The sequence below is a fragment of the Drosophila virilis genome, unplaced genomic scaffold, assembly GCF_030788295.1.
Source record: "Drosophila virilis strain 15010-1051.87 unplaced genomic scaffold, Dvir_AGI_RSII-ME tig00003822, whole genome shotgun sequence".
In the NCBI taxonomy this organism is placed as follows: Eukaryota; Metazoa; Arthropoda; class Insecta; order Diptera; family Drosophilidae; genus Drosophila; species Drosophila virilis.
Genome location: NW_027212957.1, coordinates 492,888 through 519,838, shown reverse-complemented (window position 1 = coordinate 519,838; position 26,951 = coordinate 492,888). Strand labels below are relative to the sequence as shown.

At 40.5% G+C, this 26,951-nt stretch overlaps 1 protein-coding gene across 1 annotated transcript in view; it reads left to right on the top strand.

The window, feature by feature from the left end:
- The first annotated feature begins 662 nt into the window (after positions 1-662).
- side-VII (sidestep VII) overlaps positions 663-26,951 on the top strand; it is a 168,826-nt gene continuing 142,537 nt past the window's right edge. Inside the window, exon 1 of the mRNA XM_032433972.2 lies at positions 663-826. Coding sequence (XP_032289863.1) covers positions 680-826 — 147 coding nt within the window. The 5' untranslated portion in view covers positions 663-679. The remainder of the gene's footprint in view (positions 827-26,951) is intronic.

Below are 26,951 nucleotides of genomic sequence, written 5' to 3'. Positions count from 1 at the left end.
ATAAATATAGATATCGATATCTTGTTTTTTGAGTAAGTCTTTTATTTTATACCTATCGCCACCTCCCCGCTACCGCCGCAGAGCAATAAATCAAGTTAATAAGTCAACTTATATTGCCCACCAATTTAAGCCACAATTTTAATACAATTGCCTTTTAGAGAATATACATATATTCTACGGTACAATAAGATATACTATTGTAAATTTCATTAAGATCGGTTAAGAAACACGTGTTTGTGGCTGTTGAATAGAGGCGGTGGCAAGTCGTGTGGTCTGTCGCGAGCTCGAGCCCTATCGAGGAAACTCTTTTTTTTTTGGCTGGTGTGGTTGTCGAGTAGTGCGGTTAATTGCGAGTTCGAACCCTGCTAAGACAACTTTTTTTTTTTTAATTTGTTATTAGTATAAACGAGAACGTAGCGCGAGCTGCATTTAGTGTTGGAATAAGTGGGCTCAGGTCATTTCCTGGTCGGGAACTTCCGACTAAAACCTCTGCCTTGTTATGTTTGCATGACTGTTTACTAATGATACTGTAATGCGATTCCGAAAGCGAAATCCAACAAATACATATGAAAAATTTAAATTAGAATTTCTTATTTTAAACAAACTTAAACATTAACAATAACGTGTAACTCTTGTTCAAATGAGGTGAAGACAAGTTAATATAAAGGACGAATGTAATATGTTTGTTGTTGCAGATATCCCCGAAGCTTACATTCGGTTAGGAGCATCTTTAGATGCTAACGCTTTACGTGAAGGAACTGATGTTTACTTTGACTGTTTCGTGGTTGCTCACCCTCCTGTGTTTAGGATTGAATGGAGGCATAACGTAAGTATTTACTCTACAGTTACCAGTAATAAAAAAGAGTTCTTCTGTCAGACTAGTGGAATGGCTGCTCTTGAGACTTAGCTTCAAACTTCTTTAAATACCTTACAAGCTACTTTGAAATTTTTTCTTGAAATCAATATTTATTCATTTTTAAAGGTTTTCATTTAGCATCCAATTGTGTCTATAAGTTAGCTTGCGTTAATTATATTATAATTTTTTGCGGATTTGCGCAGCAATAAAATGCACAAATTGACAGTAAAATAAGTTTTTTGAGCATTAGTACATTAAGGCAATTTTAAATTTATATATATAAGTATATTAATATAAGTAATTGAGAGATGATTATCCCGCGAGAAACATTGCCGGTGTCAATGAAATGTAATCCGTCTTCAGGATGTAGTTTGTCTTTAGCCGAAGACAAGGAGAGACTTCTCGACTGAGAGTGATTGATTACTTATGCTCCAAGATTTTTATATATTTTTGAGTTTTAATCCTGTTTTTTATTTATAAATTTTCCATTTTTGGTGCTTTATTAAAAAGCTATGACAAAAAAAAGGAGCTAACTGTTATCTGTTGTGAAGCGTTAGTCTGTTAATTAATGCTTTTATTAAATGCGGCGTCAGTTCCGTGTTGTTGTTATTGCGTGATTTGATTCTTTTGCTTTGGTGCTCTCCTTTGCATACAATTGTTTGTGAGTTTGTTCGCGCTCTCGCACCTTTTTTCTATTGCTTTTCGCTCAAAACAATTTATTTGTGTACGAATAATTGATTTTTGAGTGTTTACTTGCTCTATCTTGTGCACCGTTTTCGTTTTGCTCTGCGCTCTCGCAACTTGCATACGCATTTAATAATTATGTCGTGCTGTAAGAAACCGTGCTCGTTCAAGCAGGCTGATGATTCTGCACTGCCGCAATTTGTTAATTGCTGGCTGTGTGAGGATATGATGCATGCTAAATGTGCAGGTCTCACTGGGCGTGATTGCGACAAGATCGCTGCAATTGCCAAGAAGGGCTGCGGTGGCTTACGTTGATCGTGCCCAGAATGCATCGACAAGCAAATTGATTTCTCCAAAATGTATAATTCTGTGAGAAATCAATTCTTAAAATTAAATAACGTGGCAAAGCAACTCTCGAGTAGACCCTCTTTAGACCTTTGGGTGTTTCAAATCAATTAAATTTCTAATTATTTGAATATAACTCTTGATTCTGGATTTATTAACTACTACCTTTTTGCTAATGTGTCCAGGTCCCTACTTTCCTAAGGATGTATGTATATCATCCTACTTTAGAGATTGCAATGTTCAATTGTTATCCTTTCATTTCGTGCTCATCAGCAAATAACCCCCGCCGTTGCTTTCGCAAAGGAAATTATTTATTTATTTATTTACGTTACTAATTATTATACAAAAAATAAAATAATAACTAACGGGAGGGAGTGCTAGCGTCTAAAGGCATCGTATGTATAATATATTAAATTATATATATATTATTATATGCTATTTAGTATGTTATTGGTGCCTAAGATTTTGATAAGCAATTTTACATTTTTATGAGTAGGTGTGGTAAGAAGAGAGGTAGGTTTGATTTGACCAAATAGACAAGTCCTAATGTTATTAAGTTGCGGGCAGTTATTCAATATGTGTTGGATTGGTAATTCTCCCCCGCATTTTGGGCAATTGGGTTTGGCTTTCCCCTTAAGCAGGCGGTCGTGGGTTAAGGCGGTATGCCCAGTTCTGAGCCGGGGGATAACACTGCAATGTCTTCTGTGCCAAGAAGCTGGATATCGGACGAGTTATTTGTTCGGATTAAATTGCTTTAACCTATGGACGCAAGTGTCCTATTTCGTCCCTTTTTAGGATATGCTCTCTGCTGCACCATAAGTCTTCTCTGACACCAGGGATGTCCAATTTCGCATATCTGACTGTTTTGGTTGCATTGGTTGTTAATGGCATTAAGAGTAGAAAGACTGTCGCTGCTTATCATAAAATTTCCCTCAAGCTCGAGAGCATGTTAAGTTGCTTTTAGAACAGCGACAGCTTCGGAGGAATATGTAGAAAAGTCTGCTTTTGATTTGTCACGGTAGAGCCAACTCCAGTTGGGGAATTATTTTGTTTCGGCAGCTAGCACTTGCTGAAATATACGTTTGGGTATTTCTGATTTTTGTAATAAGTGGAGAGAGGTATTCACGGTGTGGTCCTGTAGTTGCCAAGAAGGGGATGGGCTGATTTTGTTCCAACGATATGGCATATCTAATTGATGTTTTTTGAAAAAACTGGAACATCTACGGATAGTAGACGGGACTTTAAATCTTAGGCGCTGCTTAACCGTTCTTTAAGCAGAATTGGGTTGGTCGAGCAAAGAATTTTAGGGATGAGCTTAAAAGTCAGTTGCGCAGTTCTCGTCAGGAAGACCCGCTTCAGCTAAATGCATTTCGTCGGGGTTGTGGGAAAGACATCAATACTACCTCGTACTGCTGCATGGTTTGCGGGGGAGAAAAAATGTATGTTGAATGGAGCGCATAATTCATAGATTGCCAGCCCATAGTCGATTTTGGCCAGTATTAAGGCGCCTGTGGCATGAATTAGTGATGTTAGATGGACAAAGGAACGGTTAGCCCCAAGAATTTTAATAATATTAAGGCGTTTGCTAAGACTACCTCTAAGATTACCACAGTGTTGCTTAAACGTGTCTTCTGTCGAGCGTAAGCCCAAGAACTTTAATAGTAGATGTATGTTACTTACACTTAAAGTTGGATATATGCAACGTTGTTTCTTACAAATATGGAACAGTTTACATTTGTTTAAGCCAAGAGTAAATCCTGAGAGTTTTCCCCATTCCACGATATCGTTAAGTATTTGTTTGAACGTAAGGAAGAGTAAATTTGTGTTTTTGCAGTTACTAAAGATAGTAACATCGTCCGCGTACGCAGAGGGTTGTATTTTCTTATGTTTAAGTACTATGTTATTAAAGGAAGTTGAAGGCAATCATGAACAATACCATCGAGAGTAGAGACCCTTGTGGTGTGCCGTTGTGTAATTTATAGAAATTAGATAAGGTGTTATTAACTCTAGTCATGAAAGCCTTCACGAGGTTGAAGGTCTTAGGCCCACCCCCACAGGGAAAGTTGCTCGAGTACAGTGTGAACTCCAACGAGCTCAAATGCCCTTTCGAAATCAGTAGCCAGGATGGTTACATGATTTCCGGTTGAAAGGGCATCTGACGCGTAATGATGGATATGCAACAGGAAGTCAATGGTACTGTGCTGTTGTTTGAATGCAGTTTGGTTGGGGCTGATAAGTTTATTTTTGTGTTTTGCTCAAGCAGGCGAGTAGGGATATGGGACGAAAGGATCATAATTCGTGGGAAGGTTAGTTTGGTTTAACGATTGGCATTAGTGTAGCCGTTCTCCAAGCGTGCGGATAGTTGCTCCTTTGTGTGACAAAGTCGTCATTTAGAATGGCTAAGTTTTTTTTTGGCTATGAGATCTTCAACTTGATAACCCATTGGGTTCCGGGAGCAGGACACCCAAAGCGGACTTCAAGCGGTAAAGTCCCCGATGAAAACTATAGATTTTTGAGCTGACTATAATATTTATTAAATCTGTAGCCAATAGTCTTGGGGGGTATATAAGAGTAAAATATTATTATATTCGGGTAGTATAAAAGCTCAATACCCATGGAGAAATTGGGTGAGATCAATTTGATAGTTTTGTGTGGGATACTTGGCCGTATAAGTATACCAACGCCATGCAACGCAAGAAGAATGGAAGGGGGTTGCAACTTGAGTAGTATTAAATTTAAGATTAATATCCGGATTGGCTTGTTTAATTAATAATGAAAGCTTAATGTAATTGTTGAAGTATCCGTTTATGTTCCAATGTAGAATCTTAAGGGTCATTGGCAGAGAATGGAAAACATTAAGTTCAGCTTATATATCAGAATCACCAATAAAATCATCGGATGTATTCATTTTGCTTTAAATAGGTAAAAGTAGTTGGGAGGTTTAAATTAGAAATATCTTTTTTGTTGGTTTTAAATTGTTTTAAAAATTGAGTAGTTTTGTGCGAGGGGCCAAGACTCTCGTAGTCATCATCGACTGTTCCGTTTGTGTTATTATACCCTGAACCGATTAAAAGTGGGTATAAGGGTATATTATATTTGTGCAAACTCCAAATGTATGTTACAGGCAGAAGGAAGCATCTCCGACCCCATAAAGTATATATATTTTTGATCAGCACCAAAAGCCGAGTCGATCTAGCCATGTCCATCTGTCTGTCCGTATGTATGACCGCAGGGATCTCAGAACCTATAAGAGCTAGATACTTTTAGAGGTAGGTGCTCCTAGTGCCTGTGCAGATCGAGTTTGTTTCCGATAATCGATAACTTACTCCGTTTCCAAGCAATCGATAAAAGTCGACATCAATATCCTATTTCTTGGGCAATTTTTGTAAATAATAAGAAGTAAAGTCACCAAACTTGACATATAGCTTCTTAAATGGAATATATAAATGCATTTGATGTTGGAAGAACAGGGTTCAGGGTATCCCCTAGTCGGGAGTTCTCGACTAGAATCTACTGCATTTTTTATACCCTGAACCCATTAAAAATGGGTATATGGGTTTATTGTATTTGCAAAATCCAAATGTATGTAACAAGCAGAAGGAAGCATCTCCGACCCCACAAAGTATATATATTCTAGATGTAGGTGCTCCTAGTGCCCGCGCAGATCGAGTTTGTTTCCGATAATCGATAACTTACTCCGTTTCCAAGCAATCGATACAAAGCGATATCGACTTCCTGTTTTTCGGGCAATTTTTGTAAATAAAAAGAGCTAGAGTCACCAAACATGATATGTTGCTTCTAGAATATCATATATATGTCAAGTATCTTTCATTGTATACCTATCGCCACCTCCCCGCTACCACCAAAGAGCTATAAATCAAGTTAACAACCCAACTTTTATCGCCAACCAATTTAAGCCACAATTTAAATGCAATTGACTTTAGAATACATAAATATTCTATGGTACAATAAGATATACTGTAGAAAATTTCATAAAGATCGGTTAAGAAAAAACCAAAGTTGTATGCAACTGCGCAATTGAATGGGGCAGCAGCTTTAAGAATTTCTGTATACATGTACACACACACACATTTATGCGCGTCTGCTTCGCATTTAACAGCATGGTTATTGCGACTTTTTTCTGTAATGCTATTTAAATTCCTTTTTTATCATAAGTACTTAATTATTGGTGTGGCTGCTGAGTAGAGGCATAGGAAGTGGTGCGGTCTGTCGCGAGTTCGAGCTCTACCGGGGAAAGAATTTTTTTTCCTGTTGTGGCTGTTGAGTAGAGTCGACAGCAAGTACTGCTGTCAGTTGCGAGTTCGAACCCTGCCAAGGGAACTTTTTTTTATTTTAATTTATATGATGTTGGAATAAGAGGGTTCAGGGTATTCCATAGTCGGGAGCTCCCGACTAGAACCTCTTAATTGTTATACCCTGAACCCATTAAAAATGGGTATAAAGGTATATTGTATTTGTTCAAAATCCAAATGTATGTAACAGGCAGAAGGAAGCATCTCCGACCCCATAAAGTATATATATTCTTGATCAGCATCAAGAGCCGAGTCGATCTAGCCATGTCCGTCTGTCTGTCCGTCCGTCCGTATCTATGAACGCAAGTATCTCAGAACCTAGAGACTTGAAATTTAAAATGTAGGTGCTCCTAGTGCCCGCGCAGATCGAGTTTGTTTCCGAAAATCGATAGCTCACTCCGTTTCCAAGCAATCGATAAAAATCGATATCGATATCCTATTTTTTGGGAAATTTTGGTAAATAATAAGAGCTAGAGTTCCCAAACTTGACATATAGCTTCTAAAATAGAATATATATATGCATTTGATGTTGAAAGAAAAGGGTTCAGGATATCCCCTGGTCGGGAGCTCCCGACTAGAACCTCTTACTTGTTTTTCTGTTGATTTTGCTGATAAGTCAGCGGCGTGGAGGAGGTGTTCAGTGGTGTTGTTGTCGTTTTTTTATTTGAATAAGACATTGTGTTATGGTCTAGTATTGTTGTTTTTGTTGTTGTTTTGTACGGATGTTTTTGAGTTACTATAGTGTCCCGCATTCGCAACTGCATTGAACAGTAGTTTAGCTTCGCAACTTGATTTTCAGTATTTTTCTTTGCTGCTGATATTTGGGACGTTGGCAAGAGGAGGTTGGGTGTTCTTCTTTCGCAAAGGAAATTGTTCATTGCTGAATCTGCTTATTTATGCAACTGATTCGTCTTTCTTATATGACTCGGTTGATATGAATACTGCTATTAAATTTTTCTATAACACCCCAAACTCCCTCTTATATATGTGTTTTCACAATTCAATTCCTTCGACTACTTCTTCAAAACCACCCTAGTTTACTTCCATTGTCACATCTAAAAAATTTTAAATCAAAATATTTTAAAAAGTTTAAAAAGTCTGGTTCATGTAAACACTTAACTAAATATTCCATAGCCTAGTCGAACTTATTTTTTCTGAATTGTCAATGCTATGAGAATTATATAGCTCGTTTCAAAAGGCAATTTGCCCTAAATCCGAGACTGTTTTACCATTTTGTAAACTTGAAGCGTTAATCTTCAAGCTTGCCATCTTCCTTTTCTCTCGGCATGGATAAAAGTAAAAATGACTCTGATTCCGCTAATATCTTTGTTAATTTTTTCTAATCAACTTACTCTTCAGATGTCATTTACACTGACTTTAGTAAGGCATTTGACTCTGTGTACCATGACATTTTACTTTTTAAACTTTGGCCGAATAGGTTTCCCTCTGTTTCTTTTGCTTTGGATAAATTCTTATTTAAATGGTACGACCCAAAGAGGCTGACTATTTATCAACAGGTTCATGTTATTTCTGGTGTTCCTCAAGGCAGTCATCTTGGACCTTTACTCCTTACGATGTAAAACTTATTTTATTATACACTGATCCCCTACACCATTCTCGTATACAAGACGATTTCAACGCTATGCAACTTTGGTTATTCGGCCAATCAATTGCATCTAAATTGTTCAAAGTGTATGTATATGACATTTAATCGAACTATACCTTATATTGTCAGCTATACAATTGACAATACCCCTTGCTACGTATGCTAACAGTTAAGGATTTTGGCGTTTTTTTAATTCTAAACTCAGTTTCAATCTTCACATAGATACCATCATAATGAGGTGTACTTGGATTCATTAAACGATGTTCTAAAGAGTTTAACGATACTTTTATATCGAAACTACTGTACATCTCTCTTGTTCGGGCTATCCTTCGATACTGGACTTGCATCTGGTCTTCGCAGTATAACAATAGCCTGGATCTTATTGAATCTGTTCAGAAACAATTTGTTTTTTTTTTTGCCTTACGAGGTTTAAATTACGACCCTAATCTTCGGTTTTCATCATACTCCAGCAGGCTTGACCTTCCGTCGTTAACCAACTGCAGGACAATTCTCGGTGTTGTCTATTTACATAAGTTGATTGTTGGCGATATAATATCTCCTTCTCTGCTAGGGTACCTACAATTCTCTGTTCCCGCTAGACCAACCAGAAATTATTGCCCTTTAATTCTACCTACGTACACAACAGACTACCTTATGCACAATGCTTTTCGCGTGCTCCACGGAACTTTCTCTATCCCTAATAAAATCAATGCATTTAGGATATCTTCGGGAAGTCACTGACCTTTCCCAGAAATGAGAAGGGGCAAAGCTTGCCGGACAGGCTGTACATTTCCCCCCGCTGATACATCTAGCATACATTTCTTTACTTTATTAAAAACCTTCTAACTATCTTTTTTCCTATTTATCGTAGTTTCTTAATTAATATAGCAAATTAAGATTATTTCTAATTTAACTTAAGATTATTTTTTCCTACTTACACCTTACTGCTTAGATGTAGGCTCTAATAGCGTCACTGACACAAGTAGCTGTAACAAGTAAGAGGTTATAGTCGGGAGCTCCCGGCTAGGGGATACCCTGAACCCTCTTCTTTCAACATCAAACGCATATATTTATTCTATTTTAGAAGCTATATGTGACTCTAGCTCTTATTTTTATCGATTGCTTGGAAACGGGGTAAGTTATCGATTATCGGAAACAAACTCGATCTGCGCAGGTACTAGGAGCACCTACATTCAAAATAAATTTCAAGTCTCTAGCTCTTATAGGCTCTGAGATCCCTGCGGTCATACATACGGACAGACGGACAGACAGAAGGCGGACACGGCTAGATCGACTCGGCTATTGATATTGATCAAGAATATATATATTTTATGGGGTCGGAGATGCATCCTTTCACCTGTTACGTACATTTGGATTTTGCACAAATACAATATACCCTTATAGCAATTTTTAATGGGTTCAGAGACTGGTGAATAAAAGACCCCCATCGGATGGTGTTGCTATTAAGAAAATTGTTTTCTCTAACTAGGCTTTTAGCAATTAAATTCATTATCTATTCTATGTTTAATCTATTGAATATTGAGAAAGACACTGATTTTGTTGACGTTTAAGTAATATATCATTTAAAATAAGGTGGAAATTCGAATTCCTATTACTGGTCTTGTGGCTCAGTAATTCAGCAAATGATATTTATATTTTCACGTCAATTGCCGGCTCTTATAATATTCACACAAAACTGAAAACTTAAAGAACTAAGACTTAGAACTTAAGCTAAGAATGTCCTGTGGAAAGGTACTGGCAAGCTACTCCTCAGAACATAAATGAACATAATGTAGACTGTTTCGCCTATGTTAAATACTCTGATCTGTCTATCCGTGTTGTACCTGCGAATCTGGTCTTATTGTGCCTTTACTATCTTATTTCTGATAGTTTGGCGTAACTCGTCTAAGGCTGCATGTATAACTTCCCACGTTCTATGTCCGGCTACTGAATGCAGGGTTCTATTATATTCAATATTAGGTCTGAGAATTGCTTGCGTTGTATCGCTAATCTCTTTTATCGATCTTGAAGCATCTGGCAAACTTTATTAATGTGCTGTGCAACCGTTCCACTTGCCCTTTGGAGCAGCTATGGAGCGTGTGCGCGTTGACGAAATCGATGTTGAATTGACTCTTTAGTAGCGAGGTGACTGTCTCAGATTTAAATGACGTCTCGTTATCGCAGTAGATTGTTTACGTGTTTGGTTAAATGTTCACAATTTGTAGTTTTGAAAACTTAGAAGCTGATCCCGCAAATAAAGAATAGTTTTTTGTCAGTGGAAAATATAACGATAATTCATATAACGATATATCACCGGCGTAAGATGTATTAGGTTTTTCACTAAAGTCTTGTTTTTTTCGGTGCCTGTCATATTTTCCCTTTGCTCTATAGTTTAGTACTATTTTGTTGGCTTCTTTGGTCATTTTTGGGAAATAATAATCCCGCCAGACTTGCCTTACATTTTCTGTGCTGCCCTGTGCGCTCAATTGTGCTCAATGCTGATAATCGCTAGCTGTTCTCAAGCTTTTGCCGTTTCGGAAACAGTGTTATTAACTTATGTTGCACGGCTGTAAGCTATCATTGGAAAGTCACAGTGAATCGCGCTTACCACGTCTGGCTTAACAGCATTTTTTAATGTTTCAATTAGATGGATCTTGTCAGAAAATTGTACTATGTAGCGCAGCTTAATGCCAAACATAATGTTCTTTTGGTGTAGCGCGTATCGTGCTTCTTCTAGGACTCTTTGATTTCTGAAACCATTTATGGGTTGGTCGATAGTCTCTATTGTGAAAGTTAATGACTGTTCACTATATATGGTGGATACATCAGGTTGGGGCTCATCTTGCAGAGCACTGATGACGTGATAAGGCGTCGGTCACGTGATTGTACTGCCCTGGCTTCTATAAACGCTTTCAATCTCTTGATATTTGCGTAAGTGTTCTTTTCAGACACTGCAAAGGTAATTGGTTGGTGGTCAGTGTAGCTGTGGATTTCTTTGGTACCACGCAGGTAATTCTGCAGTTTGCCAAGAGCCCAAACAATAGCTAAGAGATCCATTTCGTTGGTAGCGTAATGAGGTTCACATTGTTTTAATGTGCGAGATATCATTGTGATCGGCTTCCCATCTTGGGTCACCGCTCCAATGCCACTTTCCGAAGCGTCAGTGTTCAAATCGAATGTTTTTTGTAAAATCAGGCTACATAAGTAGGACATATTCCGATGCCGAAATGTTCCTTAGACGTTCGAGCTCATCACGTTGCGTGTCGTCGAATTGTATCGGAATCTTCCTCTTCCTTGCTAATAGACCCATTTTCGTCTTTTAGTATATTGGTTAGTGGCCTGGGTATCTGATCTGAACGCATATTGGTTTGTCGGCTCGACGTATTTTTGTATCGCTTTGACCTTCTCGGGATCAGTTTTGGCTTCCCCCTGGCCACGATAAAGCCAAGATATTCAACACTATTTTTGATGTGCCGAATTTTCGGAAAATATGATAACATCGTCTACATAAACGTAGCAACATTTTCCGATCTGTACTCTAAGGCAATTGGCAGATATTTTCCACCATTCACTGAGAACTATGTTTTTTCTTGATCCTTTTCTGCTAGGTATATCTGATGATATATGATATCCCCACTTTAGGTAGAGAGTTGTGAAAAATTTGGTCTTACCCAAATTCGCAACAATCATTGGAATACTTGGCATTGGGTAACGGTCGGCAACAGTTCGCTCGCTTAACTTTTTAAGGGCAATAACCAGTCTTTCGTTTTTGTGGCCTTCAGTGTAAAACCACCGTAACCGCCCCGGTGTCTTTCCGAATTTTTAGTTTTCTGCTAGCAAACTGTCATTCGATAAACGACAGTTGGGACCGTTCCCTAAAAAATTCATCATGTTGTTTTCGTCAATTGAATCGTCTTCGATTTCTGTGGCTGCGTCCTCAAATGCGGCTGTATACTGCTGATCAGTATTTGCGTTTTGTTGGGTTATAATATTAACACATTGACGACTTTGACCAGATAACCGTTCTGTCATGTTCTGCCGTTTTTGTGCTTCACCAACATTTGAAGAGTTTTGGGTTTTGGCTCAGTCAGTTTGTTGTCGGAAAAGGGACATTGAGGGGTCGACTCCCATGCTGACTTGGCTATTGGTCCTTATGATTTGAGTTATTCCCCTGTTCTGTCTTACTGAGGCTGTTTCCCTACGTAATGTGAGTTTTTTTTTCTTGGCCTCTTTCTGGTTTCTCCGATCGGCGATTTTCCTGTTTGTTATTTTCATTAAGGTGTCCCATATTATCAATTGCCTTGGCATGAGAAGCAGTATCCTTTCGATGCTTTGCTCACCCTCACGGGCCAAAGCTAATGCTGACGACAAATCTTTGGGCTGAGCTGGCAACACGAGCACCTTCAGAGTTCTCCTAAGACCTGACATGCACGCATGTTGTGAGCATCATCTCTGACCTCAAAATTTATGATTGTGGCAGCTTGCCCATCATGTGTCATGACAATTTTATTGATGACGAGGGTGAACTTCTTCTCAATCTCGTCATTATACTCCATCAAGCCTAAGTTACCTTGCCTGCTCATTTCTAGTATCTGTCTTAGTACGCCTAGAGACCTCTTGTCTGTAGTACGGTATTGTGGGATGTCAGGATCGATCTATCTGTTCCACACACTGTATTTTGAAGAATAGTTACGGCTCCGTAATGGGCTTCGCTATCCTTATAGCGTTTAAAAATCTCATATGCGTCCAAGGCAGCTTGCCTCAAGACCACATTCTCGCTCTGCACCTCCTTAAAGGTTGGTACGGACTTCACTATGTCAAGTCTCACTTTACATTTAACATTCAGATTAATAGTAATTTTTTCGTATGGGTCGATACGTGGTGCAGATATCTGTTGTCCATCTACTTGGAATTGTCCTGAGCGCTGCTCTTGTTCACCGAGAGCGGCACTGACTGTGCCTTGTATCAACGACTGTATCTGTACGGGGTCCATTTATTTTCTAGTTAAGGCCGAAAACCTACTTTTTCGCTATCGTCAGTGTAAATTATTGTTTAAAATCTCTATATACCCAGCTCATGGGCATATATGTGAGCACTATTGATACCACGAAATTGCATAGTGGTCAGAAGCAAAGAAGTGTTCTCACATTTGATCTTTATGTTTCAACCCAAGTCAATTAAATCAGCACAGAGTGTTTAGAATTAGCTTTATAAATAACCTAGACATACAAATTAAGTTAGAAATGTCCCGTTGAAAAGCTGGCAAGCGACTGCTCCTTCCAATCCATTACGCGACGTACGAAACGTTACATGAGCGTGGGTGCGAGCGTATATGGGAGCGTGCGAGAGTAGCTCAATGTCTCCTTGGGAGTGACGCTCGGTCAGGCATATTTAAATGATTATACCCTGAAGCCATTGAAAATGGGTAAAAAGGGTATATTGTATTTCTGCAAAATCCAAATGCATGTAACAGGCAGAAGGAAGCATCCCCGACCTCATAAAGTAAATATATTCTTGATCAGCATCAATAGTCGAGCCGATCTAGCCATGTTCGTCTGTATGAACGTTAGGATCGCAGAACCTATAAGAGCTAGAGACTTGAAATTTTAGATGAAGGTGCTCCTAGTGCCTGTGCAGATCGACTTTGTTTGCGATAATCGATAACTTACTCCGTTTCCAAGCAATCGGAAAAGATATCGATATGCTGTTTTTGGGCAATATTGGTAAATAACAAGAGCTTAGTTCACCAAACTTGACATATAGATTCTAAAATAGATTATATATATGCGTTTGATTTTGGAAGAAGAGTGTTCAGGGTATCCCTTAGTCGGGAGCTCCCGACTATAACCTCCTACTTGTTTTATCATAAGTACTTAATTATAGGTGTGGCTGCTGAGCAGAGGCATTGCAGGTGGTGCGATCTGTCACGAGTTAGAGCCCTACCGGAGAAAATATTTTTATTTTTTTTTTTTGCTCGTGTGGCTGTTATATACATATTCTATTTTAGAAGCTATATGTCAAGTTCGGTGACTCTAGCTCTTATTATTTACCAAAATTGCCCAAGAAACAGGATATCGATATCGATTTTTATCGATTGCTTGAAAACGGAATAAGTTATCGATTATCGGAAATAAACTCGATCTGCGCGGGAACTAGGAGCACCTACATCTCAAATTTCAAGTCTCTAGCTCTTATAGGTTATGAGATCCTTGCGTTCATACATACGGACGGACGGACGGACGGACGGACAGACAGACGGACATGGCTAGATCGACTCGGCTATTGATGCTGATCAAGAATATATATACCTTATGGGGTCGGAGATGCTTCCTTCTGCTTGTTACATACATTTGGATTTTGCACAAATACAATATACCATTATACCCGTTTTTAATTGGTTCAGGGTATAAAAACAGAATATGTGATTAGCTTCATAGATTACCCTCTGAGCTTGATTCAGTGCGACTTCGCGATGTTGATGATATCAAGCTGTAAAATTACATAAGCATGGCCTCTGACTCGCAAGCAATATTTGCAATAATTTAAGACGGAGATGGATGTGACACATGCAAACATTGAAGAGTAGGTTTAGTCAAGGTTTGAGTCAACTATTATGCTTCTAAGGGTGTCTTTTCAGTGGAAGCGCAGAAATTGTAGCTTAGTTCAGCAGCTGCATTGTTCCCTATTAAATTCAGCCGCAGCCGATATTTTGCGTTCCGGTATTATTTTTGCAAACTTGTCTCGATTGCGTCATAGCATACACGCTGCGGAAAACGCTAAGTAGCGGCTACGATGCGAGGATGATGCGCTGTTGGAAGTCTTACCATCCCATGAGAGGCTTACAGCCGTCATCGAGAAGCGTTGTCAGAGGCTAGAAAATGTAGATAACGCTAGGGCAAAACAATAGTAATAGAAAAATAAGAGTAAATTGAAAAATGTGTATTTTGTGAGGTCTATTCGAAGCATGCTTTGTGCCTAAATCTCGATGCGTCCCTGCGCTGATTGCACCAAATAACTTCGAAAAACATGCCAGCTTCTCCTTGACCTAGCATCATGACAATTTTATTCAAATATGCAACGAGCTAATCGTAAATTATGTAAATCTCAGCAAATCGACATATTTATTGGACCCTGTCTGTTTTTCAATCTACTTTACGATGGCCCGATTAAACTATTTGCTAGTTGGATCGCGACAGGGCTGCTTCATATGCAGGACAATCAACACTCAGGCCATGCGATCACGCATCTTCAGCTTAATTCGTCTACTGAACGAACTCAATGTTTTTCAAAATCGAAATGCTGTACCGAGTCTAATTCCGCTCAGTTCAATTTTAAGCGCCTTTCGAATGACAAATATTCAAATAGCTTCCACAGGCTTACATCAACATTTGAATAGAAAATTAGACCACAATCAAACTTTGAGGAACCAGTTTGCTTAATATATCAAGGAATATCTCGCCCCACAGACAATATCTGCAAAATTCATCGTTGCGTAAGTAGCCTCTCAAACCACATTGATCTTCAAAGATGTGGCCTGATAATGCGTCCAACCATATTGTTACCAAGAACGAGCTGGCAGATCTGAGGTGCCTGTTCCTAACTGCTCAACTTTTATCGCTTTGTTGGCTCCTCCCTATTGGATTTTGATTCGCTTCGCATGCCCATCTACCACATCATGGCACCCTGGCACCTACGGCGTCTTCTTCCTATACATTGCGCCTGATATAAGACAGATTAAGATCAGTTGGCTTAACTATTTTCAGCTCGTCACATATCTCCAACAGGTATTGACCTCCCGTTAGCGCGAAGAATATTTATTGCATTTTCGACAGAGCACCAATAGCGCACTCCTCGACCGAGACCCAGAATTAACAATGTCGTCCATGTAAAAGACGAAAAGCTACTACCGCTGAAGTATCCACAAGCTAGAGTGCTAAAGCTGATATCGGTTTGTGTGCTTGCAGTCCAAACAAGATTATGTTACTTTCAATGGAGGAATAATGCTTAATCAAGTAACCAACAGAGACAACGCTGACGACTGCGTGCAGCAGCGAATTATGTTTGGGCACCCATTGTACTCTGCTACGCGCTCTCTTTAATTGGCCCCTTGTCTTCAGTATTGACTCCCGCTGCCTGACACTCGGAGTAGGCTATTCGTGAGACTGCAATTAAGGTACAATAAATTGCAATAATAATAATATAGCCATTAATAATAAATATAGCCATTATAAATTTTTAATAAGTACCCTTCGCGGCTAAATACATAAAATTATAGCAGAAATTAACATTATTAGTTGCAAAAATAACTTTAACGATGCACAAAGACAATACGGGCTAGATTTGAGGGTAAATGAATGATCTGTGGCTTTAACATTCTTAAGCTAATACCTCGAAATATTTCCCAATACAGCAAATTTGGTCACCAATTCTTGTTTATCGACACGAAAAGCTATCTGATGTCTGAATTAGACGCTTTCAGCTACCAATGACTTGATCATGTATCTTTTCTGATTTTTGACCAAATGCTGCTTACTGAAACTATTTATCGGTAGGAAATCGGACGAGTATTTTTAAGTACTCTCTTTTTTTGCTGCTGCAGCCAACGCCATGTACTCTGTCACCGTATTATTTTTCTCTCGTATTCAAATGTCGATCCAGCCAAGAATCAAATGTAAACAAGTAAGAGTTTCTAGTCGGGGGCTCCCGAATAGGGGATACCCTGAACCCTCTTCCTTCAACATCAAATGCATATATATATTTTATTTTAGAAGCTATATGTCAAGTTTGGTGACTCTAGCTCTTATTATTTACCAAAATTGCCCAAAAAACAGGATACGATATCGATTTTTATCGATAGCTTGGAAACGGAATAAGTTATCGATTATCGGAAATAAACTCGATCTGCGCGGGAACTAGGAGCACCTACATCTAATTTTTCAAGTCTCTAGCTCTTATAGGTTCTGAGATCCTTGCGTTCATACATACGGACGGACGGACGGACAGACGGACGGACAGACAGACAGACGGACAAAGCTTGATCGTCTCGGCTCTTGATGCTGATCAAGAATATATATACTTTTAGGGGTCGAAGAAGCTTCCTTCTACCTGTTACATACATTTGGATTTCGCACAAACACAATATACTCTTATACCCATATTTAATGGGTTCAGGATATAATAAGACATGTCAGACATTATGTGCTTAGCTCTGAGGACGCTGGCATACAGGTATGGTATATGGTATGCATGATCGTGAATATATAAGGTGGTACAACATCACTTAGCAAGTTTTAAAATCTAAAAAATCTTAAATGTCAGCACTATTCGAGTTGGAAACTGTATATTCTTCAAAACTTCTGTTGTCTGTTTTCAAGTTCTGCCTTTTGGTGTGTCGGTTATGTATGCAACAGTTTGAAGAACGCATCCCCGACGCCATAAGGTGAATATTTTGTTGAAAAGCAACAGCAGCTGCGTCAATCAAGCGTTCTTCCTTCGAGGGCTTCATTAACGATTAAGACGGAACATGAAAAATTTTAATTCTCTAATCCATAATTTGATGAACATTTTAAATACATTATTTTGCACGTTTGCGCTTTTTGATGTGAATATCGAACTGAGGTTGTTTGGTCACCCATTTTTCGCTGATAAAATGTTAGAATAGTAGAGGTTATGAAGAAGGTAAGGTATAAAAGAGAATCCATAGATATAAAAGCAAATTTCTAACTAAGCGAAGTTCCACAAGGAATAGCCCCAAAAAGTTGGAAAAATAATGATACACAGAGCACATTTTGAAAAGTTAATCACGCATCTAATTAAAAGCGCACCGGTCTTAAATGAAAAGTAGTTTAACATCGGTACTAAAAACACCGGAAGCTTTTGATCTTTGATATAGAAGAAGAAGAGCCATAATTGAATAGCAGCAACCCATTGTAAATATGGCACAATCCCCTGTCGTTTTTTTTTTAAGTTTAGCGTCCAGGCTAATTACAGAATTAGACGGAATGCTTGATTCGAATGCAAGCTCCCGTGACGATCGGACGTTTGCTTATCTTCCTCTCATGTATACCTGTGTTATTGATGCCCAATTCACCCGCCACAGCCGTGGCTGGACTGATTAAATCACAGGCGAAAAACCTGAGAGCCGCAAGGTATTAGACAGCAGATCCCCACCTTCCACACGCTGAAACAGAGCAAGGCTGACACTAATCCAGTTTGCAAACATGCTTCCAATAAATATTCCCACTTGGCACCACTTGATGACGATGAAGTAATGGAGGCTGACCAATTAGAGATTGACACATCCCAAGAAGGAGACTTGCGGCAGCCAGACCAAAGTAGTCGCCATGCCAGCACCAACTCATCCGTGCCTGAAATAAGGGGCAACAGCGATGCCAACACTGAAGGAATGAACCGCCGCCCATCGTACTGTAATACATCGACGACATCCACGTCGTATGGCTCGTACTATCCGAAGTAGTGGACCCGGGTAGCCTGACCATTGATATGCCCACCTTAAGGCCCAACGTGCAGAAACTGGAAAAACAAAAAAAGTAGCTGGAGGCCTCCACCACTCCACACGCAACCGAGAGCTCATCGATGACCTGCGGAGCCAGGGCTTTACTGTTCTCCACAAAACCGAACAGCAAAGTCACCAAGGGACCTATGAATAATCACTTCATTAACTTCCAGCCAGCAGCCAACAACAACACTTTCCATCAAGAAGCTGTGCTTGCAGGTGGTCAAGGTTGAGACTGCACTAAAAAACCAGGATATGATACAATGCCACAGATGTCAGGAGTACGGGCACGAGATGTAAGAGGTGGGGGCGCAGCGAATTCCGCCAAAAAATATACTCCCCACCGATTCCAGCGAACTACACCTGCGGCAATAAAGTTCACGGGCATAAACCTGTTGACCTTCCCCGTACAGCATCCAATGAACAAATAGAAGGGCAGAAGGGGACTAGCTGCATCCAGATCTAGGCAGCGGGGAGGACCAAGCTAAGCTGCTGAGGGAACACCAACAGGAGATATCTGAAAATGGAGAGCCATCAAGAATAAAAGCTGAGCTATCGAGAGGATAAGGGAAGTGCAACAGCTGGTTTTGGGTATGCAACAGTAAATCCTTACCCTTCTGAACGAGTTGCTATCCAAATGAACACACCACTAAGGGGCTCATCTGGAGTGCCTATGGTATTTCAGGTAAATTATTAGAGCCGGAAACTCTAGTACAAAAACATGCCATCGGAATAAACTAGCTGTCAGAAACTATGGCTAATGTCCCTTCCTTCCCCAGAATCTGCGCGAATAGCATCAACTCGCGTGGCCTCCAACTAGCTGACTGCCTAGCGCGTCGTCGCGTGAAGGTACTATCCACAGGTTCTCCCACAAGATACCCGAACGGCAGCAAGGGCACCCCGTCTTGCGTAAACTTCGCCATTTTTAAGGGGATCCCTTCTACCAATCGCTGACGATTGGGACCCCCCAAGCGACCACACTGATAGTTACCCAGGAGAACAGGGCCAGAGTAGTCTTTAGAACACCTGTCCTCCAAAAACAGATAAGCAAAGTATTCTCCGTAATTTAGAAATCTGCACCGGTCTGGATGTAGCGGACGCCATCGAACTGCTTAATGCAACGATTCGCGGAGCTGCAGCCGAAGCCACGCTACCGCCAGTGGCCAGGCGGCTATATAGTGTTGACAACGGGCGGCCCACAGACAAAGCCAAAATGTTCAGGGTCAAGAGACGGTGCAGACGCAGGATCCAGATAACTCAGCATCCCTGGGATGGCGCATCATTTTCCCGACGATTGGAGTGCTTGGACTACACCTATGATTCACGATACTGGCGAGCAACAAAAAATCTGAAGCGAAAACCCTGGATAACCCCCCTTCTCCGCAACAATAATAAATCCTGCCTCACAGACAAAGAGTAAGCAGACAGTTTCGCCAGCCTCCTAGAGGAACGGTTTTCGCCATTCGATTCGGCTTCAAATGTTGGAGACTCCGCTTCAGAGGTCACCACCTATCGGTACCCTCCGCGTGGAGGAGGTAGTCAACGTCGTCAATGTCCTTCCTAGGGCTAAAGCTTTGGGAAAGTCGGGAAAGGCGGAATATGACCCTGAGCCATATCGACCTTTCATTCAAAGCTTATGGATCGCATGGCCATCCTTCCTGATCACCAGTTTAGGTTCTGGAAAGAACACGGCTCATTTGAACAGGTACATAGGTTGATTAACCACATTCGTAAGGCTTACAACGACAAAGACTACTGCTATGATGTCTTCGTATCCATTAGGCAGGCGTCTGGATCGACGGATTGCTTCAGAAAATCAATATGAGTCTACCCACCCCCTTCTTTCTACTCCTGCGCTCTTATCTAACAGAGCGAAAGTTTGAAGTGAACGGTATGGTAGCAATCTCTCCTGTTCGTCCCCCAAGGCAGCGTATTAGGCCCCTTTCTCTACAATTTGTACACGGCAGATATCCACTCCGGATGACCTACACGAGTTTGAGTTTTTGTTTTAGGTATATGTATTTCCAATTTAAATAAAACGAAAATGAATATTCTATTATATTTAAATATTCTTTTAAAAATGTTTGGAAAATAACAATAAAAAGGCAGTAGCTTTGCTGGAATACAGTTTTCCCGATTCGTAAGCTTACCGAACCAGCCCATCAGGTGATGTTCTTGCTCGCACTAGCGATAAAACGATACACGCCTTTCTCTTGATGCGAGATACTAAGGCTGTAAGCACAAATTTCAAAAGCAACACCCGACTGTCTATTGCTACTATTTCCGTTGCCCAAAATTCAAAGACATCCTCAGAAAATTTTGTATAAAAAACAACCAAGAGTCTAAATAAGCGACTCGATAATGAACAAGTAAGAGTTTCTAGTCGGGAGCTCCCGACTTGGGAATACCCTGAACCCTCTTCTTCCAAAATCAAATGCATATATATATTCTATATGTCAAGTTCGGGTACTCTAGCTCTTATTATTTGCAAAAATTGCCCAAAAAACAGGATATCGATGTCGAGTTTTATCGATTGCTTTGAAACGGAGTAAGCTATCGATTATCGGATTATCGATTATAAACTCGATCTGCGCGGGAACTTGGAGCACCTACATCTAAAATTTCAAGTCTGCAGCTCTTATAGGTTTTGAGATCCTTGCGTTCAAACATACGGACGAAAGGACGGACAGACAGACGAACATAGCTAGATCGACTCGGCTATTGATGCTGATCAAGATTATATATATTTTATGGGGTCGGAGATGCTTCCTTTTGCCTGTTACATATATTTGGATTTCGCACAAATACAATATACCCTTATACCCATTTTTAATGGGTTCAGGGTATGAAAATGGGCTACAGTCCATGATCTAAGCTTACGCACTCTTGTAACTCATTATACCCTTGCAGAGGGTGTTATAATTTAGTCATCAAATATGAAGAAGACTTCGGAGATGAACATATATTCTTGAGCAGTATCAACAGCACGCAGCATATATGTCAAAACCAGGTGGATCTGACCACATATCATATAGCTGCCATAGGAACGATCAGTCGAAAATTAAGTTGCTGTATGAAAATAATTTTACTTATCTAGATATCGCGACTAAACTCGGCATTTATTAGTTTTACTGTGCTCTTCATATATATGTAAAGTCCTATTAAGATCAGACCACACTATTAAATAGCTGCCATATGAACGATCGGGCGAATATTAAACTGTTGTATGGAAAACTTTTTTTTCATTCAAGATATTTTGATTAAACATGGCACTTAAAGATTTCACTAAGCCTCCTTCATTTTTGCAAAATCTTATTTAAATCGGACTATATCTGCCATAGAAACGATCGGTCAAAAACTAGAGCTTTCTAAAAAAATCTTTTTTGTTTATCAAGATATCTTGACCAAACTCGGCATTAACTATTTTCCCTGTGCTTCTTAGATACGGACAGAGCTCTATGGGCATTATGAAAAGGTCATTAATAATTGATTGATTCGAATTTTCTACCATAACTGCGCCGAGACACGGCTCTGCAACAAATTGTGCTGTTTTTGTTTCTACGCGCTGACTTGTAGAAACGAAGGAGGATCCCGCAAAGGACACACTGGCATTATAAGTCCCTTTTCTTTGCACTGACTTCTCTTGTCCCCGAAATCTTGCTTCAACTTTTAAGCGATCAAAATAGACGACTAAAAACAAACGCAACTGAATTGTTGTTGCTTCCAATGGCAAATTCTTTTTATTTCTTATGTTTGATTTTGTTTTTACACCAACCTAATCTACCTTGCTTAAATTTTAAAACGACAATCAAGTTTCACTAACACCAAGAAACTACGAACTTTCTAGTCATTGTTATGCTTCCTGTTTACCAAACTAACTTTTTGAAAACATACTGAGGGCACTAAACGTCCCGCTATGTGTATTACCGCCTGCTACCAAGGATATAATATATATAATGTCGTCCTTTGCACATGGCATCAGCTCACATGGCCCTGCTCTCCCATCTCTCGACAGATCGACCAACGCATCAAGCGTGGACCTCCACGTGTTTCTGAGGATATATCCAACAGCCAGTTAGCGAAATGCAATGCAATCCCAAAAAGAGAGCGGTCACAAAAGAGAAGGTGGCCACAAAAATAGAAGGTGGCCGCTCCCGCCCTCTATATCGTAGGGGATAGTCATATGGACACGTAAGAGCCGCTGGCTGCCAATAACAGGGCCGATGAAAGTGTTGATAAAGATGTAGATGACAGACTATTTACTTCGCACGCAGCACGCTGAAAGGCCAGCGGGCAACAATTGGCAAAACAGCAAGCTCCCACACACCTTAAACCCAGCAACAATTGGCAAAACATCAAGCTCCCACACACCTTAAACCCACCGGTGTCCCACAAAAAGCGCCCTTGCCCCACGGTAACCAGGATACCAGTTCTGGCATCGCCCGCCTCGCTACATTTTGCAAGGAACTGAATAACATCCTACGCGCGAATACAAACACGGTGAGCGAGAGAGATTCTGACGATTGCCGAACGATGGCAAGGCACTTTGGCGAGGATGGTTGTATGTTCCACCAACTAACAGAGGATGACCATATTACTCGTGGACATACCACATCAGAAACCGAAGATATATCTGACCGATTAGAAAAAAGTGGTCCAAGTAATTATCCGCCCAAGACGCCGTTTACTGATGTTAAGGTGTGCGCTTGTGAGAAAGCAGTAAAGCAGGAGGTTATATAAATTAAAGAATTCGATAAGTTATAAGGTTTATTGATTAACCTTATTAGTCGTCAATGCTTGTCAAGAACCTCATATGAACTAATCACATAATTTAAGAGTTTCCCAAGAAGTCCATGGTCTGAGGCAGCGGTCCAGACAGAACGCTGAATTTGCGCCTCGTGACCGTTCATCGCTGGGTCACTCAGTACGCGTATGCAAGTGTCAGGTCACGCATTGGGTACATTGCATCGATCAGCTACTTTGTAGCGTGTGCGTCAAATCTTGCAATACTTTGTAGTTTGTTTGTATTAATTCCTCCCTCACTCAGTCGACTTTCTAGAATGATAGTTTTAATGCTTCTGCCACCTCTGCTTGAAATCTGATCTTCCGACACGCCGAAAAAGGTAAATAATTATGTTGAGTAAGAGAACCACAACCAAGGTGGTTATACGGGTCTGTGGGCCAGAATGTAGGTGCGCCAGTATGGTGGTGGTCGAGGTGTTTTGAGCGGGATTGTCGGAACAGCGCTTAGATCAGTCCTCGCAGGCAGAAGTAAGATCATTCAGAGAAATGGGTCTCAGATATGAGGAGAACTTCGCTGTGGTTGGTCTTGCAGTAAAGCTCGACCTCATGTATGTTTTTGCCTAGACCGTTAGCATTCCAGGCTGCTTGCATAATGCGGAGCAAGCAGTTGCCAGCATCTGATCATGTGAAATATTTTTCATTTTCTCTTAGGGTTGTCTGTCTGCTTACCGTTAGGAGGCAATTTGTCTTCTTATAGACTGGTTATGCTTGTGGCAGTCTCATCGCCTTAATAAAATATCTATAATCAAAAAATCATAGATTAGTCGAGAACGAGTTCGGAACTGGGTAAGCTCTCGGTTCCCAAAAACTACTTACTAGAGACAAGTCAGAAGAAGAAAGAAACTACTAAGCTGTCAGTCTACTACTAAGCAAATAACAAAATTTGTGGACGCAATCGTGCACGCTTACACACGCACATACAAGTTGCCAAGAATTATGAAATTGAATTTATTACTGTAAACTCACATAAGAAATGGAGAGAGACGGAGCAGCAATGCCGGGCAAAGGAGTACAACCGCCAGCATCAACCAACACTCACGGGCAGGACATGCAAGGCACATCCCTGACTCAGACTTCATTTTTCGGGTGGGCGTCAAGCCGGCCCCATTTTGCAAGGAGCATCCAGACTTATACCTCATAGAGATGGAGTCTCAGTTCGCTGTATCAGGTGTATCTACTGACAGCACAAAGTATTACCAAGTGATCGCATCGCTGGAACCACAGTACTTGGTGCACATTGCCCACATCATCCAAAATCCACCACAGCTCAATAAGTATGACGCAATCAAAACAGATCTCATCAAAGATGTACTGATTCCGATCAACGAAAATTGAACATGCTTATATACGAAATGTGTAATTGGGCGATCTCAAACCGTCACAGTTGTTGAAGCGCATGAAAGACTTAGGAGGCACCCAAATTTCCGACGAGGCCATAAAAGCTTTTTGGTTGGAACGTATTGCAGATAATGATCGCGCCATCGTATCTATCGTTGACGGCGACTCGGCTAAAGTCTTCCTGCAGGCAGACAAAATATTGGATGCCCAGCGCCACTCAGCAGTATACGCACTGCAGAAAGACACCAACGACGGCAAATTTCAAGCGGAAATCTACGAGTTGCGCAAGGAGATGCCAAAACTGAAATTAAAGCCCGGGAATCGCGCACCCAGTAACTCTAATTCGCAGATCGCTACTCGTTCTGCAACTATCACAGCAGATTTGGCGCCAAAGCTAGACGGTGCACAGAGCCATGCGACTTAAAAAAGCTCAATCCGGAAAACCAAAAGCCACTCTCAGAGTCGACGAGCAAAGTGGGGGTTACCAGTCGTCGATTATTCGTAACGGACCAAACTTCGAAAATTATATACTTGATCGATTCAGGCGCTAATTTCTCTATCTTACCTCCCACAGATCGCAGGGCTCAGTCACACGCTATCTTTACGCAGCAAACGGTACTCCAATAAAAACGTTTGGTACAAAAATATCCACAGTCAACTTCGGCCTACGCAGAAGAGTGGACCAGGCCAATCATTGGAGCTGATTTCCTACTCGAATACGGGCTGCTGGTCGACGTACGCAGAACACTCCTTACGGACAGCTCTACAAAGCTGTACATAAGGGGCACAACGTGCAGTGTGGAATCGAAAAGTGACCAACGACCGTTTCGAAGTACTGTTACGCAAATACAGCGACTTGACCATGCAGCAGCCAGTGGGCAAGCCCACTACACATGGGAGCCAAGAAGAACAAAAACGAATGGCGCCATGCGGCGACTACAGACAGCCGAACCATATCACAAAGCCAAACAGGTCTCCATTGCCCCTGTTCATGATATCACTTACAAACTGATTGGCAAGTCAATCTTCACGACAATTGATCTGGATCGAGAACACCGCAGCAAAACCGCAATCGTCACTCCATTTGGACTATATGAATTTAATGTAATGATTCATGGACCAAAAATTTCGTGATATGGACAATGTCATAGTCTACATTGATGACATCTGCATCGCATCGCACGTTAAGGATGTGTTTGGCAGACTACGGCAGCACGGACTGCGCACAAACGCCTCAAAATGCATCTTTGGGCAACCAAAGGTGAATTTCCATACCTCAGACCAAGGATCGGATACTGGCAATCATAGATTTCAAAAGACCCACACTGGTGCACGATCTCAAAAGTTTTTTAGCGATGCTTAATGTGTACAGACGATGCTTACCTAATTCAGCTTTTAAGCAAGGACAACCGCAAAAGCTAATCATAGGCAACAAAAAGAAGGACAAGACGCCAATTTTCCTTTTGTTATTCTTATTAAAAAATGCCACAAGTGCAATGAACATAGCCTTATATTGCGTCATTACTCGAATGTTTTTGTTTTTAATGGCTATACGTAACTTCCCCCGTTACAAAATAGCTGCATTGGCCCCTGATATTCGTTGATTTGCATTGCTGCCGGTCAACTACAGAGACGAGATCCGATGACTCACCTGCGTACGCTGTGTGACCATCCAGAAGTAGTCATCAAGCGCTGGTTTAGCCTTCGGCCGTTTGGGCTGCCACAGCCTAAGGGCTTTAGATAAGTTAGCTTATAATATAGTTTTTAGTTTTTAAGATTAAATCAAATAGGGCACATCGCGCCTGTAATAAATATTCGGTCTAGAATCTCAAATCTAGTGTTTCATTGCTACAACCAGTGTCATACCGTGTCATTAGTAACACGAAACTTGGTAATTTTTGTAATTGTACATTATGATCTACTGTTGAAAATGTTGTCAAGATCGGATATGAAACACATAAGTTAGTAAAGAGAACGTGTTTAGCGGGTTTGAGGTAGCTAACACAAAACGCAAGAATTTTTGTATATGTATACACATTCATGCGCGTCTTTGCTTAATTATATGTATTCTCTGCTGTGTATATGTGCTGCTGTATCAATTAATTTTTTTCGTCAGCAATTAATTGTTGCTTTGGCTGTTCAGTAGAGGTGGTGGCAAGTAGTGTGATCTGTCACGAATTCGAGTCGCATTGGGGGATTCTTTTTTTATACACTTTTTTTATTACTACCAATACAAACAAACTCATAGCGTGAGCTGCAATTGGCGTTGCCAGAAGAGGGTACAGGGTATACCATAGTCGAGAACTCCCGACTAGAGCCTCTCTCATAATTATATTCGTTCGATATGAAATCTGTTCGTTTGGTAACATCTATTTGCTAGCGACCTTCATTATTTGAATATTCATTGTGATGAATTGCGTGGTGGTATTAGTCAGAGAATACAAGTATCATCATGGGCACGTTTTGCGGGTTATATTTAACCCATACGGT